A 16,343-nucleotide genomic window follows, 5' to 3' on the forward strand; every position below is an offset into this window, starting at 1 on the left:
TATTTTGACATTTTTGGGAACAATGTGGACATGGTTTTGTTTTGATTGTGACTATTTGGAGTTCACACGTTTAATTAAAGTCACTCTATGTAGCAATGCCACTTGTGACCACATGGGGAAATCATAGCAGAAGAAAGTTCATGTGTTGATTTGAACCATGAAGTGTGCCACGCGTAAGACACAAAGAAGTGTTCTGTTACAGGACAGAGTGGTACTACAAGACATACCGGAACCCCTTCCCTCTACAACCGTTTTGTCTGTGTCTTTAGTCAAAACAGAGCGTTGGGCCCATGTGGTCAGAAGTGGAATTGCTACAGAGAATGACTTTAGTCATCTTTATTAACTTTTGCAGATTTCAGTAATCAGTTAAAAAGCAATTATTTATCAATTATTAATACTACAGTGTTGTATTTGATGGTTTTATGTGTTTGCAATTTATCATTTATTTGTGCTGATCTATTTTATCAATTGTCACAATGGTTTAAAAATGTTTCTCTATTGGAAATAAAGCGTGAAGGCAATTTCCAAGGAAGCATCTGCATATCTCTGGTCTGGGGAGTTCCTCCTGGAACAGAGTATTATTCAGAAATATAGGCTTTAATCAGAATGATATTTAAAATACACCAGTGCATAAACATAATGTGAGAACAAGAGTAACAAGATGAAAAAGACCTGCTTCATGTCTTTCACTTCACTATTCTTTGTTTCTACATGAGAAGGAAGAGATTATTTTTAGAAGCTGTGCTTATTTGTGCTATATTGGTGCATGCGTGTGTGGGTAATATTTCAGGATCAAGAATCGACAGAATAAATTGTGTCCATCTTAATTTTATTAAACTAAAATCCAACACAAACTATTCTGATGTTTTCAAGTTTCTGTGACAATCCCAAAACACCTTTTAATATTAAAAGACCTTTTCACTTACTTCTGACTCCATAACTTGAATTAAAATAATGAAAGTCATGAAAACATGTTTACCAGCCAGAAATAATTCCTCATTACCACTCTTAACTAGATTATATTAGTCACGTCCCACTGTCAGTTTTTTCCGAGAGTCCAAGTGAAGCTGGATCTCCTGTTTGAAGAAGAGCTCCCCCAGCTGGCCGTGCGAGGCTTCGCTCATGCCCTTGGTCTGCATGCACATCTTGTACTTGTCTGGGGGAAGCTCATCTGCACAGCTCTTCTCATGCCACAAGTGGAAAAGGCCACGAGATGGAGCGCGGACCACCATCAGCTTACTGTGAAGGTACTTCCTGTACAGATGCACGTCCTCCAACCCCCAGCCTTTGATGCTATGGTCAAACCCACCTGTCGGCAGACAAAGAGGTAAATGTTTGGGAATCTACTGTTAATTTGTCTCATTTTATTGCCTAATATACAATTATTGTCTTCATTTCTGCAGAAAATAACTACCAGGAACCAAAAACAAGGTGGAAACCTCCAATGAACTTGCCGGCAAGTATACAGGACTGTCTCAGAAAATTAGAATATGGTGTTAAAGTTCTTTATTTTCTGTAATGCAATTAAAAAAACAAAAATGTCATACATTCTGGATTCATTACAAATCAACTGAAATATTGCAAGCCTTTTATTATTTTAATATTACTGATTATGGTTTACAGTTTTTTTTTTTTTTTTTCGTTTATTTCGGCATGTTTATATAGACACATTTCATCTCCAGAACATTATACATTGCATACACAGCACATGACGAAAAGGGTACGGGAGAAGCTGACGCTTATCAAAGTCCCGCCCCGTTCTATGTAAGATTCATGATCACATCAACAACAGAATTCAGTAAGATACATAGTTTACCACATAGCAATTTGTCTAATTTCATCCTTCACAGTCCAGATAGCATGTATGTTTGTACACGTGTCCAGTCCACTCATCCTGATCACCGTTCCTGTGATTTACTACTGTGTCCACTGTTCAGTTGTTTTTATGTCCAAGCCTCTTTTTGCATGCAATCCACTTTGCAATGGAGGTGCGTGTGTCAATGCAGATTTTGATTAGTCGCTGTCCTCTGGCTCTCTAGCCGCAATGTCACACACACACATTTTATAGTGACTTTGTTTTGTTTCCATGTTTTGTTTCCATGCCAGGTGTTCCAGTGCTGAATTTCCCACATTGCCATTGTTTTGTACACATAGCCAGACATTGCCATTCCTGTACCTAGTTTTGATATTCCTTCCATAACAGCTTCTTTAACTCATGTTTGAAAACAATTACATTTCTTGCTAACTTTAATTCATTGTTTAGGCTATTCCACATTTTCACACCAGCTACTGACAAACTATGGCTTCCCATCGTTGTCCTTATCTTTTTCTGTTTAAACTGCAGCAAGCTGCGCATGCTGTGAGGACCTTGACTAAGAGTGAACAATTTCTGAACATTTACTGGTAATGCCGCCTGTGTTGCTTTGTAAATTGTTTGTAGCATCTGAAAATGAAGTATCTCTCTCAGTTTTAGATATTTCATCTTTATGAACAGTTCGTTCGTATGTGCCCTGGCTGGGACAGAATGAATGATGCAAAGCGCTTTTTTTTGCAATTTAAATATTGGTTCTGTAATGCCCTTGTAAGTGAAACCCCAATTTTCTACACAGTACCTCATATGTGGGACTATTAGTGCCGAATATATGGTCTTAAGCGAGTTTAAATTGAGAGATTTCTGCAATTTCCACAGAATAGACACACTCCTTGCCATCTTATTTTGAATTATTTTTACATGTGGTCGCCATGTCAAGAGGTCATCCACTAATATACCCAGAACCTTATGTTCCCTCACTCTTTCTATATTGTTTCCATTAACTTGCAAGTTTATGCTTTTCTTTACATTATTTCTCCCAAATAACATGAATTTGGTCTTTGCCAGATTTAGTGATAATTTGTTTATATTAAACCATGTATTTAGTTTTGTCATTTCTCTGTTAATCGCTTTTTCCAGTATATTCAAGTCGTTTCCTGAGCAGAAAATATTTGTATCATCAGCAAATAAAATAAGTTTTAATACATCAGATGTTTTGATTATGTCATTGATATATAGAGTAAATAGCTTAGGGCCTAAGACTGACCCCTGTGGGACCCCACAGACGACATCCAGGCATGTAGACGTATTTGTTCCCATCTGGACATATTGGACTCTACCAGATAGATAGCTTTTGATCCATCTTAAAGCTGTATCTCTGATACCGTAATCATATAATTTTTCAATCAAAATATCGTGATTTATAGTGTCAAAAGCTTTTTTGAGGTCAATAAAGATGCCTACTATATATAATTTGTGGTCAAGCGCATCTTTAATCAGTTCTAAGGACTCTGTGAGGGCAAGTGCTGTCGAATGTTGCTTTCTGAACCCGTATTGGCTATCACACAGGATGTTGTGTTCAGTCATGAACTTTTCCAATCTGCTATTATAGAGTTTTTCTAAAATCTTTGAACACTGCGGCAATAAGGAGACCGGGCGATAGTTTGTAGTCATATTTATATCACCACTTTTATACAATGGTAATACCTTTGCTATTTTCATTTTGTCTGGAAATACACCGGTTTTGAAGGATAAGTTACATATGTGCGTGAGTGGTGTTATAATTCCTTTTTGTACCGCCTTCAACAGTCTCATGTCAATTTCGTCTACATCTACTGAAGATTTAGATTTGCACTGTGTGAGGGCATTTACAACTTCTGCTTCAGTGACTGGTTCAAGTAACAGACATGAATTTTTAGTGATTGTATTCTTATCAGAGTCAAAATGGTCCCAGCGCAATGGTGATTCAGGGATGTCCTTGGCCAGCTGTGGGCCAACAAAGTTTAAGTTTAAGATTCCCAGAATATTCAAATTTTTGGAGATATTTGAGTTTTCTTAAGCTGTAAGCCATGATCAGCAATATTACAATAATAAAAGGCTTGCAATATTTCAGTTGATTTGTAATGAATCCAGAATGTATGACATTTTTGTTTTTGTAATTGCATTACAGAAAATCATAATATTCTAATTTTCTGAGACAGTCCTGTATTATTTCTTAACCCATTCTGGTTTCAATGAGGATTGATGTATGATTTGAAGTTCAAAATTGAGGCAGGAATACTGAGTCATGGTAACTAGAGACATGTAAAGTTGTGAAGCAATTTTGCCACAGCAGGCAGCAAGACACAGAAACAAAGAGTAGGGGCAATGAGGCACTGCCTCATTGGTTGAGTCGAATGGGCTTTAGTTTAAGATTTTGCATGTTTGATCAAAGTTGAAAGTACAGCACTGTAAAAGTTTTTTTTAATCGTTTTTATTTGTGGTGCTATACCAAAACCATATTTTTGTCACAAATCGCTGCCGGTCTGTCTATCTGCAACAAACTTTTGTAGGTGAAAACAGACACATGTCGATAGCAGTAATATTTATACAGCAGAATTAAGTTATACAATCCACCACAAGCAATGTGATTACCTATATTGATGAAATCAGACTTGTACTGGCATGTCATGCCAAACCCAAAGTCTCTCCAGAACCCATTTTCCTTTTTCCTCACCTGAAGCAGAAAGTGAGAATAAAAACCGGTCCCTTCCATCAGGATGTCGTGCATTAAAAGAACAACTTTTCACTGTTTTACACGTACCAGTTGCTGTTGAAGAGGAGGTACAAGTGTGCTATTGCTGTAGATGATTGATGGGTTGTACTGGCTGAAGAGTATCGGGTAGTACACTCTCTTTCCTTCAAGTTAAACACATACATGAATGAATCAATTGAGCTGTAGAACAACACTGAAATTAGAGTTCATACTTGAAGTGTAGAATTACAGCGACTCAGACGGCACTTCACATCCAGTTCAGATGCAGTGATTAGAGTTCTTTGGCAGACGGGTCAGGTTGCATTTTTCATAATTGGCAGCCGCAGCAGGTTTTGACCGGAGGGTAAAGGATGGGAAGTGGGTAGTACTAGTACATGCTCAACAAACCCCCAGGTCTGAACAAAGACGTAAAAGATGAGCTTCAAAAGGAGTATTTGGGAACATAACAACAGAAGCATCGCCAATGAATTACACAGAAAGGGATGATGTCAGTGTGAATATCCTGCTGTTGACTCGACCGTGTGTGAGCTCCCACTGCTGTCAGAGGGAGAGTCACTCGATTGAGTCATTTCTCAATCACCAAGGAGCTTGCTCAATTATTTTTCTTCATATTTCATTTGGATCACCTTGGTACATGTTTGGTTCTGTCAGGCAGCGTGGGAGGGAGGTAGGTGCCCCTGGTAACCGGGGGGAGTTATCCAAGACCCCAACCCCAGGATGCATCAGTGACTACGTTTACATGCAGTCAAAATGCGGGTTATTGCTAATATTCCAGTTACTGAAACATTCGGAATATTCCGTTTACGTGCGTGAGCAAACAGGGTTATCCTTGTATACATGGTAATTAATCATTAATCATATCTGGATCAAACCAGGGACGCGCGGAGAACATCATGACACAATTCCCGTCATTTCCACTTCTTCTTCCTGTATCCAAATTCAAAACAAATGCTGCTTCGCGCAGCTTTTCGCTCACCTTCTTTTAAATCTCACTATCCCCGTTCTTTCTATCGTCTACAAATGCCGAAATGTTCATATCCTTCATTTCATTTATGAAGTGATTAGTCTCCTCCTCACTCCAAAAGTGTGGCGTGGTCTTGCGTTTTTCCGTGTTTAGAAGAACTTCCTGGACTCAAAAGACCAGGATTCCTTGTGAACAGAGCATGCGCAGAAAACAAATTCCTGTTCCGTTTGATGGGGATATTCCGTTAGGCGTTTACATGACCGAATATTCGGGTTTTAAAAGGAGTAACCCAGGGGTCATATTCGGGTTTTTAAAAACCAGAATATGAGCAAATTCGGGTTATTCAAAGGGGTTATTGGTGTTTACATGGCCGCGCAAATTCGGGTTATTGACAATATTCGGGTTTTAAAAGGGTTATTGATGCATGGAAACGCAGTCACTATCTAGAAGACAGCTGAACAAATACATTCGTTGCCACTTTTCTGGTGGTCTTGGTTTCTGAAAAAACCTGTATCTTCAATTGATCGTTGTACCAATAGACTTTGAAAAACACAGAGGACTCTTAGTGAAGTACTCATCCTCAGTCAAGACACTTTGGCATTTGCTTCACTTCATTGTCATGTTATCTTCACCATGATCTTAGAGTGTGGGTAATGTACGCTCACTGTGGGTAGTGTGGCCTGCAGAAGTAGAATGAACAAGATCGCTAGTGGCGGGACTCTCCTTTAGAGGTAGGGTGAAGGAGTTCAGGATCAATATCAAGAATAGCCAATTGAGCTGGGGCCCGTTTCACAAAGCAGGTTTAGTGAAAACTCTGAGTCTGTTAACCCTGAAATGAGGGAAACTCTGAGTTTTCCGTTCCACAAAGGGAGGTAACTCAAACCAGAGAAAGAGAGGTAACTCTAGCCTGTTTCACAAAGAGAGGTAACTTAAGCTCTCGGTCAGTTACCGTAGTAACAGACGCTCTGAATCTAACCTGGTCGGGACCAGGTTTATTTCAGCGAACCTGGAGTTTCTCTCTGTCTCCTCCCTCAGTGGCGTCAATTCAGCCAATGGGTCTTTACGCAATACACATCCGTTTTCTGCACCACGGACAGCAAGCGGCAGAGTTAGAGAGCAGAAAAGGCGTATCTGACAAACGCAACGTATTTTATTCACTATGTCAGTGCAACACAGGGACATCCCAGTTTAACTTCAAACAGTTAAAGTCCAAATGCAAAAAGGAGAGGGAGAGTAAAAAAAAGTCAAATATTTCCCTTAAACAGATGTATAAGAGGATTTATATCTTACTTTGAGATGAACTTGCCTAATTAATCCATCAGTGGCTAACAGCCTCGTTAATATATTCTGGACCCATCACTTGCCTTCTTTCTTTTTTTTTATTGCGTGGTTGTCTGCTTCATTTTAATTTTTGTAAGTTAGTAACACTGCAAAGCGCACTTTTTTTTTAACTTTATTTAAAACTTTATTTAAAAGTTCCAATTACAGTCAGAACATTGACCGTGGACAGTCAGGCATCAAGGAATTAAATAAACAAATACAGTATGAGACATAAAGTGGATGAAGTGCATAAGTCATTACATAAGTAACATAAATATAATAAAATAAATCAATTTAAATAAAAAGAAAGAAAATGGCAGGACATATATTATATCTGCAGAGCGCACTAAAAACGAGATTGATAGCGACCACTGTCGTCAGGGACGCTGGGACATTTCAAGATATGAGGAGGGGGGGGGGGGGGGGGGGGGTACAAGTGTTGGGATAGATAATACCTACTGAAATCCATCATGTTGTTCTGATATGCATTTGTAGTTATTTTATATGTATGAAGTAATAGAATACATCAATACAAATAGATACAGAGTAATTCCATAAATGTATTTAAAAAAAAAACATTTACATCCTCCCCTGAAGCCGAGGTGTGGCAGCTGCCGTACCCAATTGACGGCCCTGATCTAAATGACAATAAAATTTCATTTTTTTTTTCAAAATATGCTCTCATACTCGCCATATGCACGTATTAACGCTTCTAACTCCAGTGGCGTGAAGTATGTGGATCTTCAGATGCAAACTAACGTTTCCTCAAAGGGATTTTGTAAATTGAAAAGATAAATAAAGTTAAAAAGAAAAAAAAGAAAATGTATGTCGCTCTTTTGTGTCGCCGGTTGCCATGGTGAATCCTTGTATCAGCGATCTACTGATGCTGGCTTTTTATTTCCCTCACGCTCGCGCTTAACTCCCGGTGAAACTACTTAGAGTTGAGTAAATTACCTCAAATCCGCTGTTCTGGAACCGAAAACTCAGAGTTTCCAATCTCAGAGTAGATCAACTAAGAGTTCAGGATTAAACTCAGTGTTTGTTGAACCTGCTTTGTGAAACGGACCCCTGGTTTGGGCATCTGGCCTCCTTGATTATATTTCTCATCTGGCTTTGGAAAGGCCTTTATGTCCGCTTGGAGGAGGTGGAAGAGGTAGCTGGGGAGAGAGAGATCTGGGTCTGTGTAAACTACTGACCCCGTGACCCAAAGCCAGATAAGTGGAAGTTGATTGATGGATGGATGCCTTTTTTCTGATATTACAGTTTTTTATTTCTGTTACAATATGTATGGCCTTTAAACAATAAATAAAATCTGCTTCCACACTACCTGTTCTTCACTTAGATAAATGACAAAACATTTTTAACTACAGCTGTTTAATCTGTCAAGGTACAGGTTAGAGGATTTATGTCTCTGGAGGATTGGGTGAGCTTTAAAAAATGCTTCTCTTTACAACAAAGCAGTCCTGTGTCTCACCGGGCTCTGCGTTCAGACGACAAGAAGTCAAGAAGTCCGTGGTGAAGTGGATGTCAACGTCACAGAAGAAGAGCAGCACGTTCTGCCGTCGCCTCCAAGCTCTCGCACCCACTTCAAGGCCTCGCCCACGAGAAAACTCCTCATTCATCTGGATCAACGTGAAGCTTCTGAACTGAGTCTCCCTGAGGGACAGAAGGAGACAGGAAGGCTGTCATCTGTGCTTAATTAGACAGCTATTTATTCTCATTTGAAAAACCAGCCAACCCGTACGACAATATGTCTCATTGGACCGTTTCACGGTTGCAGCTTCGCAGAGTCAAGAGAAATTCACTTGTACTACATGAGCTAAACCACAAAACATATCAACATATTATTAATATTTAATTAATGCAACCCATAAATGATAGAGGAGTTTATGTGTATTGATCCCTGAAGGAGGTAAGCCTCATAGGATTTCATTATTAGCCCACAGCTCTGAAAGCGCATTTTTAAAAATCTATTTTTATCTGAAGTCCAAAGAAACTGCACTGCAACACGAAATCTAAAGTATAGTGTAGAGAGGAGGAAACAGATTCAATTTAATTTTCTTACTGCCCTGTTATTAAGAGATTTGGACTGAATTTGCATGACTCATGGCATGAATCTCATGACAGGATCAAACAAGACGCACGACTTGCCTTCAGCTGAGCTGACTTGGAATTACTTTGGATTTGATGGGATGATCATCCCAACAGTCATTGACATTAACAAGAATAATCAGTCAGTTCGACAGTTCAAACCAAAAGGTAGACAGAATTCAATCATGTTTACAAAACTGGCAAACCATTCAACTCAAAAGTTACAAGTAACTGAAAACTTCATCAGAACGTGTTGCTGGTAAAGACCCAGATGCAGAAAAAAAAAAAAAAAAAAAAAAAACCAAAGCACTGCACTTGTGGGGAAATTAAAAAAAAACAAAGTCCAAATAGGATGTAAACTGCCATGGGCACGGACAAGGAAACCAGAACAGAAGCCGGTTACACAGGCAATAAACACAGATGACTGACAAAGGGAAAAGGAGACACACATACTGTAGCTGGTGGGAACTATCGGGGATAAGCGGTAAGGGGTGACACATGGAAACACAAAAACTAAAGGACGAAGAAAAGTGGGAGAAAAATGAAATCCGTACGGGCTGACAGCAACTGCATCACATGAAAAACCTACAGATGCAAAGTTGGCCATTTTTGCTTTTAAATGTAGACAATTTGAAAGAAGCATCAGATATTTGACCCTTAAAACAGGATTGATTAACGTGTTGCATCAAAAGTTTCATGGAAAAAAAAAAAATCAATGTCGGGGGTCAATAATTTCCTTTCAAATCTGAAGGTTTATCCTCTCAGATGGGCGGATTATCAGAAAAAATGAAAGCTTTTAGTAAACAGGATTAGGTCTTCGTGGCTTTTAGATGTTTTTTTACTTTATAAATGCTTAGTAGTTGATCATTTCAAGAGTTATTTTTCATGTTATATAGGTGAAAATCATTTTTGCAGTACAGTAATGTATAAGAGAATAATTACTCTGTGATTGAAACCAAAAATGGTGCCTCAGCAAATAACATCTAATTATTTTTCCCTTTCTGCATATCAACTGGACCTTCTGCTTGTTTCTGTGGTCATTATATACCTTAGTCTCATTCACACGTCTCATGACCACATGACTGGTGTTGCAGGCAATCAATTCATTGCAGCAGTGGTGTTGTAACTGTGTGTTGCTCTCTTGAAAGTATTCCAATTTTAAAAAATCCGACAGACATCCACCCACCGTAGCATGGATCATGTTACCTGGTGGTCTGATCCAGCACAGATTTCACCTGGTCGATCTGATCTCGACCAAAGTAGACAACAGTGAGGTGAACTCGGCCATCCTGCTGGATACACACTTCTCTGAGCCAAAAACACAAACAAACAAGCCAGCATTTTTTCACGATTGGCTGTAGCACTAAAGTAGGTGCCGGTGTGGTCATTTACTTCCAAACGGTACCTGAAGTTGTTCATGAACTGTCTGAATGCGTCCAACCTCTTGGACAGCGGAACAATGATATTGATGATCATGTTGTGCGTGTTCACACTTTCGCTCTTGACCTTCATCACTGGCCCAAAAGCCCTGAAGAGTACAAGCTGTGTGAAGTCCCGTGGGCCATCGCCTTTAAACACAAGATCATAGACGGTTCCTCGTTCCTGCTCAGTCCGAGTCAGCCCTGTGACAGAGAGGAGAAAGTAGAAAAAGGATTAAATCACTTGACCAATTCTGGTTAACATATATTCTATGAAAGTTTGGAAGAACTGGGTCCACAAAACTGTATGAGCAAGCGTGCTTGTGCACCGCAGGAACCTTCTAGTAACTAATAGTTGAAGTTTTCCTTTATTGCGTCGACGTATCAGAAACTGTGGCCGACTGTAGTTAAGAGAACTTCTTTTATAAGGTTTTCCTTTAACTCTTATGTGAGAGCTGGAGCTTTCCCAGCGCGAGGGGAACCGTCTATGATGCGTGGTGACTGGTAGAACCAACACAAGCGTCAGATGAGTGTACAAGTGCCAATTTACAAAAAAATAATATTAACAACTGTTAATATGGACTTTAAGACATGGAGGAATAGAGCAAAGATTATGCACAGGTTTTATGGAGCTTTTTAAAATTAAATGGACCAAAAAACACAGCTAAAGAAATGTGGAAAATTTCACAACTTGATTGGACAGATAAGTAATAAGATTAAAGGAGCTTGAGGCAGGATTTATGAAAAAAATTTGTATACGTTTTAAGTTTTCTAGTAATAATGTCAGATGAAGCGTTCCAAACCAAAAAGAGTGAGCCCTCTAGCGTATCTCTCCGTTGTCTTGAACAGGCTGTGTGCTGCAAAATGTGCTGCTATTCCAGACCGGAATTTCCCGCGCTGTCCTGCGGATGTGACGTCACATGACGCTGCATGCACGTTCTCGGCGGCGCACAAGTAAACATTGGATACGCGTTTGAGTCATGGAGGCAGCTTCAACTTGAATTGGGACTGAAAACAGATGCTGACATGGCTCATTTCCTACTGACCAGGTAAGATAACATTGTAAGTCATATTTAGAGCTTGATTTGAACGGGGCTCCCGTGCCGGCTTCGATGTTGGCGCTAATGAGTCTCATTTCTTATTCTTGCCTCATGCTCCTTTAATTGTGCACCTGAGTTTACTGAACTTATTTATATATTACACTTTTTTCTACATGTAATATTGAACTGAGGTTTTATCTCCTTTTTTCTCCAAGTTTGTCCTCTGTTCATTTTCTACACAGTAAAGTTCTCCCTGCTCTGAATTTGCAATGTAGTCATTTTGCATTTTGTGATGTTTTTTCTATTTTGAGGTTTGGAAAACCTGGATGTGGACCAAGACCCAGCTTTCCACGGGGTAAATAAATAATAAACCAAATGCTTCCTCACCCTGTATGAAGTCTGAAGGGGAGTATGTATGTTTACGCCTGCTGTTTTCTGTATATAGCTGGGGTCCGTTCAGCACGTGCAGAGCTGTTTCCACGGTACTAATCAGCTCATCTTTGCGGTCTTTCCTCACAGGCCTCTCGGCAGGGTGTCTCGTCAGCCCCATTTCCAGCTGGTAAACCCTGAGTGACAGTGAAATCTCAGTTTGTGAGCAGGCAGCGTTACATGAGGTGGCATTGACATCAGACACGGGTTTCACAGCAGTTGTGAAGGCCCTGGCAGCCCACTCACGTCTGCAGGGTGAAGGTGTCATAGGGAATCAGTGCATATTCATTGGGCAGCATCACGCCTGAGTTCACCTCAGCCTGGTTCATTTGGGAGCGGAAGAACTCCTGAGGGACACAATGTGGAACTTACTATGACATCTATTATTTCACACGACATTTATGTCATCAACACACATCAGTTTTGCATCTTTTCTGAACCAGTATCCTCCCCTCCTGTACCTTATTACCTTCAGGTTTATCTGTGTTGGGATTTTGTGCAGGCTCTCCAGACCCTGAGGCAGAATCCCTCTAGTTTTAGCTTTGCTCAGGGACTCGTGGAGCTGCTGCGTCCTCTCCTGGAGCGCTTCTTTCAGTTGAGAAATCTGCTTTGTCAGACTGTTGATATAATGTCTGTGAGAGTCCTCTCTTTCCTGCAGCAAGGCCATGTACCCCTCCTTACTGCTGGCCCCTCCAGACCACAGCGGAGACTGCTGCTTGCTGTGAGACGCGGGCTTGCAGGCCAGGAGGTACAACATCAGCAGAACGCAGCAGAAGCCCAACACGATGAGGCCAACACGAGCCACCAGGGCTAGCAGCCACCGTTTCAACATGTCGGACAACACCTTTCGTTTTAAACAAATCCTAAACACTTGAGGAGTGAAATGTAGCACCAACAGTTAGGTGAGCAACACATTACTCTATAAGTATTAATATAAATGTCTTTTAAAGTCCTGTTTTTTCATCCTCTTCTGTCCCATCCACTTGCAGTATCTTCATATTGTGTCCATTGATTTGTTGTGATCACGCATTTTTGGCTGAGGGAATATCCAGAGTTGTGAAAGTCCCCTAAAATGACAAAATTATACATTTGATAGCAATCTGTCAAATGAGTCAAATAATTGAGCCCTCACTATCATTTTCTTAATTGGATTTCAAGAGAGGCACAAAATGTGTTTTGGATGTGCAGGTTTCAGAGCAAATCTCATTGCCATTCAGATGACAACTTTCCAAAACTGATAGAGAGTCTGGTGCTAAACCGCCCTGTCTGCAGTCCACACCTGTCACAGATTTAAAACCACACTGTTCTGCAGCTCAGATTCTACATATATTAAAACAGCTTTAGAAAACAACTTCTGCAGTGTTTAGCCCAGACGTTCCTCATACAGGAGTGGAAATGTAGTCACTTCTACCACAACATTCAGGATTTTCATCTTCTTCGGTGCCTTGCTCCGTCACACTGTCATTTTTTCTACATTTTTACTCTCTTGAGTCTCTTATTTTCTTCAAGGATGTTCACTGAAACTGCGTGAACAAGTTTAATCATTATTGATTTGTGAAATAGATCCTAAAGTAATAACCAGTTGTTTCAGGGACGATCAAGACGGGAGCCTAAAGTTGTCTGGATGATTTTTTGTCAATAGTGGGGACAAGAAAACGCGAGAACAAGATCACACTTAGTAAAAGGAATCAAATATTCCTTCAAATGGATATGAAAAACATTTTGTGCTTCCATAAGTTAGGCTCTAATAATATTTTTCTACGAAAACAACAGCAAGTGACCTATCATAACAGTAAGGATGCTAGATGTCCCAATTTTTTTTAAACCTGTTGCTGGCTTCACATTAAAAATGAGAATATATTTGCTTGCTATGTTTTTTTCTTCTTCTTTTTCTCATTTGTACAATTTTCAGTCACATTTTGAGTTTAAATGGTTTACAATTCATTGTCAACACAAGGCCAGACACCAGTTGATCTCAATGGGAACATCAAAGCCTCGGGGGGAACAAGGAACACATTTATACAAGCCGAAATGTTCATCTGCCTGGAAATTTAATTCTACCCGACAAAAATGATTTAGCCCCTGCTTTTCTTCAGCGTTGTATTGGAATGTTATTCAAATGCAAAATCATTGCCAATACTGAGATTCATTGTGCTCCTGTTCCCAATTTATCCGTAGCAGCAAACGCAGGAATTCAAGTAAATGATTTTTAATAAAAAAAGAATAGGAAGAGGGGAAATAGAGGGCAGAGTAGCTGAGGCATGCTGGGAAGACAATGGACAGCTCAAGAAACAAAATAGAAAAGCAAACTCACAAACCTACTAATCATGTCCTGATGTGCCTCTGTGTTTTGTGGGCCGCTTGTGTCATTCCAGGTTCACAGCTGTCACCCCGGTCCTGCCGCTGCTGGACTGCTGCTCTGGATAACTTTGGCTGCAATAAAACACACAGAGCGAGAAATCACCTGAACCGACGCTCATTCGGTGCCACGACGCTGAAGGTGGGAAATGACAGAAACAAGCATTTCTCTGTGTATGTCTCCACCTATGTGTGTGTGTGTGTGTGTGTGTGTGTGTGTGTGTGTGTGTGTGTGTGTGTGTGTGTGTGTGTGTGTGTGTGTGTGTGTGTGTGTGTGTGTGTGTGTGTGTGTGTTGCAATAATCAGTTTATTCAAGACACAGTTGGCTCTTTATAGCTCAAGTGGAGGCTGACTTCGTGAAAGACCTGCTTATGTTTCCGGCAGCGTATGTGCAGATGAAAATGTATGTGTGCATGCGTTCATGGCTTTCTGACCTACAAATAGAGTGTGTATTTGACAGAAGTGATTTTAATGGAAAAAATAAAAGAACAGAAGCTTTTTAAAAAAAAAAAAAAGAAAAAGGCAGTAAATTGCAGATTGTCAGCTCACATGCTGACAAAACTGAAACTTGCAAGCATGAATACACAATACAGCAAAGGGGGGGGGGGGGCAAAAAACAAAAACAAAACATACTCACCAGCTGGTTCAACAAGAAATTGCCCACTCCTCCAAGCTGCTTTCCCTTTTTCATAAAAACTGAGAAACTTGTGTAGGAAACTATGAGGTAGCTGTCAAAAGTGAGAGCCGGAGTGGCCTCACATGAGTAAAATAACCCACACGGTCTCTCCTCTCTGTCTCCACCTTGTTCTTAGCAACTTCTCTCCTCATCCTGTTTTCCATCCTGCACGTCCACCATCTCTGTATAATCTCACACCATCTGCCTTTATTCTCAATTCCCTTTCAGGTCCTGTGAGGCTCCACTCTGCCTTTAGGTTTAATTAGAAGGCAGCCAGAGTCAGGAATGCCGGTCACACGTTTGCATGTTCTGCCTGGTGCCAAATCTGCTTTTGGTTGAAATAGCTAGGTACCTATTGAGTCCCACCAATAGGAAGGGAGTCCTGCCCATTTACTGGAGCAGGGACACAGATGGCCCCTGTTTTCATTCAGGAGTTTGTTACTTTGATATTCACATATAAAAAAAAGAAGGAAAAGTATTGTCTTAAACATGAATTTTCAGTATTTGTGATTAGTATGCTCATTGAAATATGAGCTCAATTATACATTGTTATAAACATTTTATAAACATTCTATGGAACGTGATCATTGTTATGGAATTAAGGCAACTACAAACGCATGGAGTGCTGCTGGGTGTATAAAAAGTATACTTCAGGTGCTATTTGGCATGGGGATCCAAAAGATTCAAAAACAATTTAGAAAAACCGAGGCACTCAAGAAGTTAGAAAAATATAAAAGGCCTTTATTAAATCATGGCTTAGAAAAAGTTAAAATGCCTAGAAAATGTTAAAATGCCAACATGTTTCGGCCATGTAGGCCTTCCTCAAGGCAGATAACAAAGATGATTGTTATGGAATAATTAAGAAGATAGATGAAAAAGAGATAAATAATCAGATTTTTTTTAAGTTAACTTTTAACTTTTAGTTTTTCAAATTTACTCCAAATTAAAGCCTTCATATCACATTTGCATTACTTAAGCTTATTCTTTACTATAAAGCTTGTGGACATTTAACATTCTGATTGATGATGTCATGATTTACATGAATGATTATATTATTTCGATTCCCTTTTCTGGACTCCTTTGAATCAAGTGTAGTCTGCTTCCTTCCCTGCTCCTGTCAGGGTTGTTCAGACTGCACAAAGCGGAAAAACAAACAAACAAAAACAAAGGATTTGGATTTGTACCTTGTATTAATCTCTTATCTGCTCTTGTTTGGGGCCTCGGATCATTTGGATAATGTTAACCCTCACTTAAGTCAGCATATTGGCACAGATATCAGTTCTGAGGAGGACGTGACACCAAAGCTTTCACTGACACTCTTTTAAAAAGATATTCCCACACAATAACAGCAATGTTTGTCAAATTCAGTCCAACCAAAAATGTAATAAAAAAGTCACATTCAATTGTGAAGCTAGAAAAAAACACAGAGGAAAATCGGCCCTGTATTCACAAGTTTTTCCGCTGGTGGCCCCACCTGTGTTT

The 16,343-nt window shown here is 39.8% G+C and overlaps 1 protein-coding gene across 3 annotated transcripts; it reads right to left on the minus strand.

The window, feature by feature from the left end:
* Nucleotides 1-327: 327 nt before the first annotated feature.
* Nucleotides 328-14,835, minus strand: LOC133450626 (chondroitin sulfate N-acetylgalactosaminyltransferase 1-like). 3 transcript variants are annotated; one of them, XM_061729391.1, is made up of 11 exons: nucleotides 14,823-14,835; nucleotides 14,146-14,260; nucleotides 12,297-12,894; nucleotides 12,074-12,174; nucleotides 11,786-11,964; nucleotides 10,346-10,562; nucleotides 10,147-10,248; nucleotides 8,324-8,505; nucleotides 4,614-4,708; nucleotides 4,445-4,526; nucleotides 328-1,309 (listed from the first exon to the last, which is right to left on the minus strand). In XM_061729391.1, the coding sequence occupies exons 3-11, from the start codon at nucleotides 12,657-12,659 to the stop codon at nucleotides 1,023-1,025; spliced, it is 1,608 nt and encodes a 535-aa protein (XP_061585375.1). In that variant the 5' UTR covers nucleotides 12,660-12,894; nucleotides 14,146-14,260; nucleotides 14,823-14,835; the 3' UTR covers nucleotides 328-1,022. The 3 variants fall into 3 exon arrangements, with proteins under 3 accessions (XP_061585375.1, XP_061585376.1, XP_061585374.1); XM_061729392.1 differs by lacking the exon at nucleotides 14,823-14,835 and having other exon boundaries at nucleotides 14,150-14,311; XM_061729390.1 differs by lacking the exon at nucleotides 14,823-14,835 and having other exon boundaries at nucleotides 14,146-14,311.
* Between the last annotated feature and the right edge of the window lie 1,508 nt (nucleotides 14,836-16,343).

Source organism: Cololabis saira, chromosome 9, assembly GCF_033807715.1.
Source record: "Cololabis saira isolate AMF1-May2022 chromosome 9, fColSai1.1, whole genome shotgun sequence".
NCBI classification, from domain to species: domain Eukaryota; kingdom Metazoa; phylum Chordata; class Actinopteri; order Beloniformes; family Belonidae; genus Cololabis; species Cololabis saira.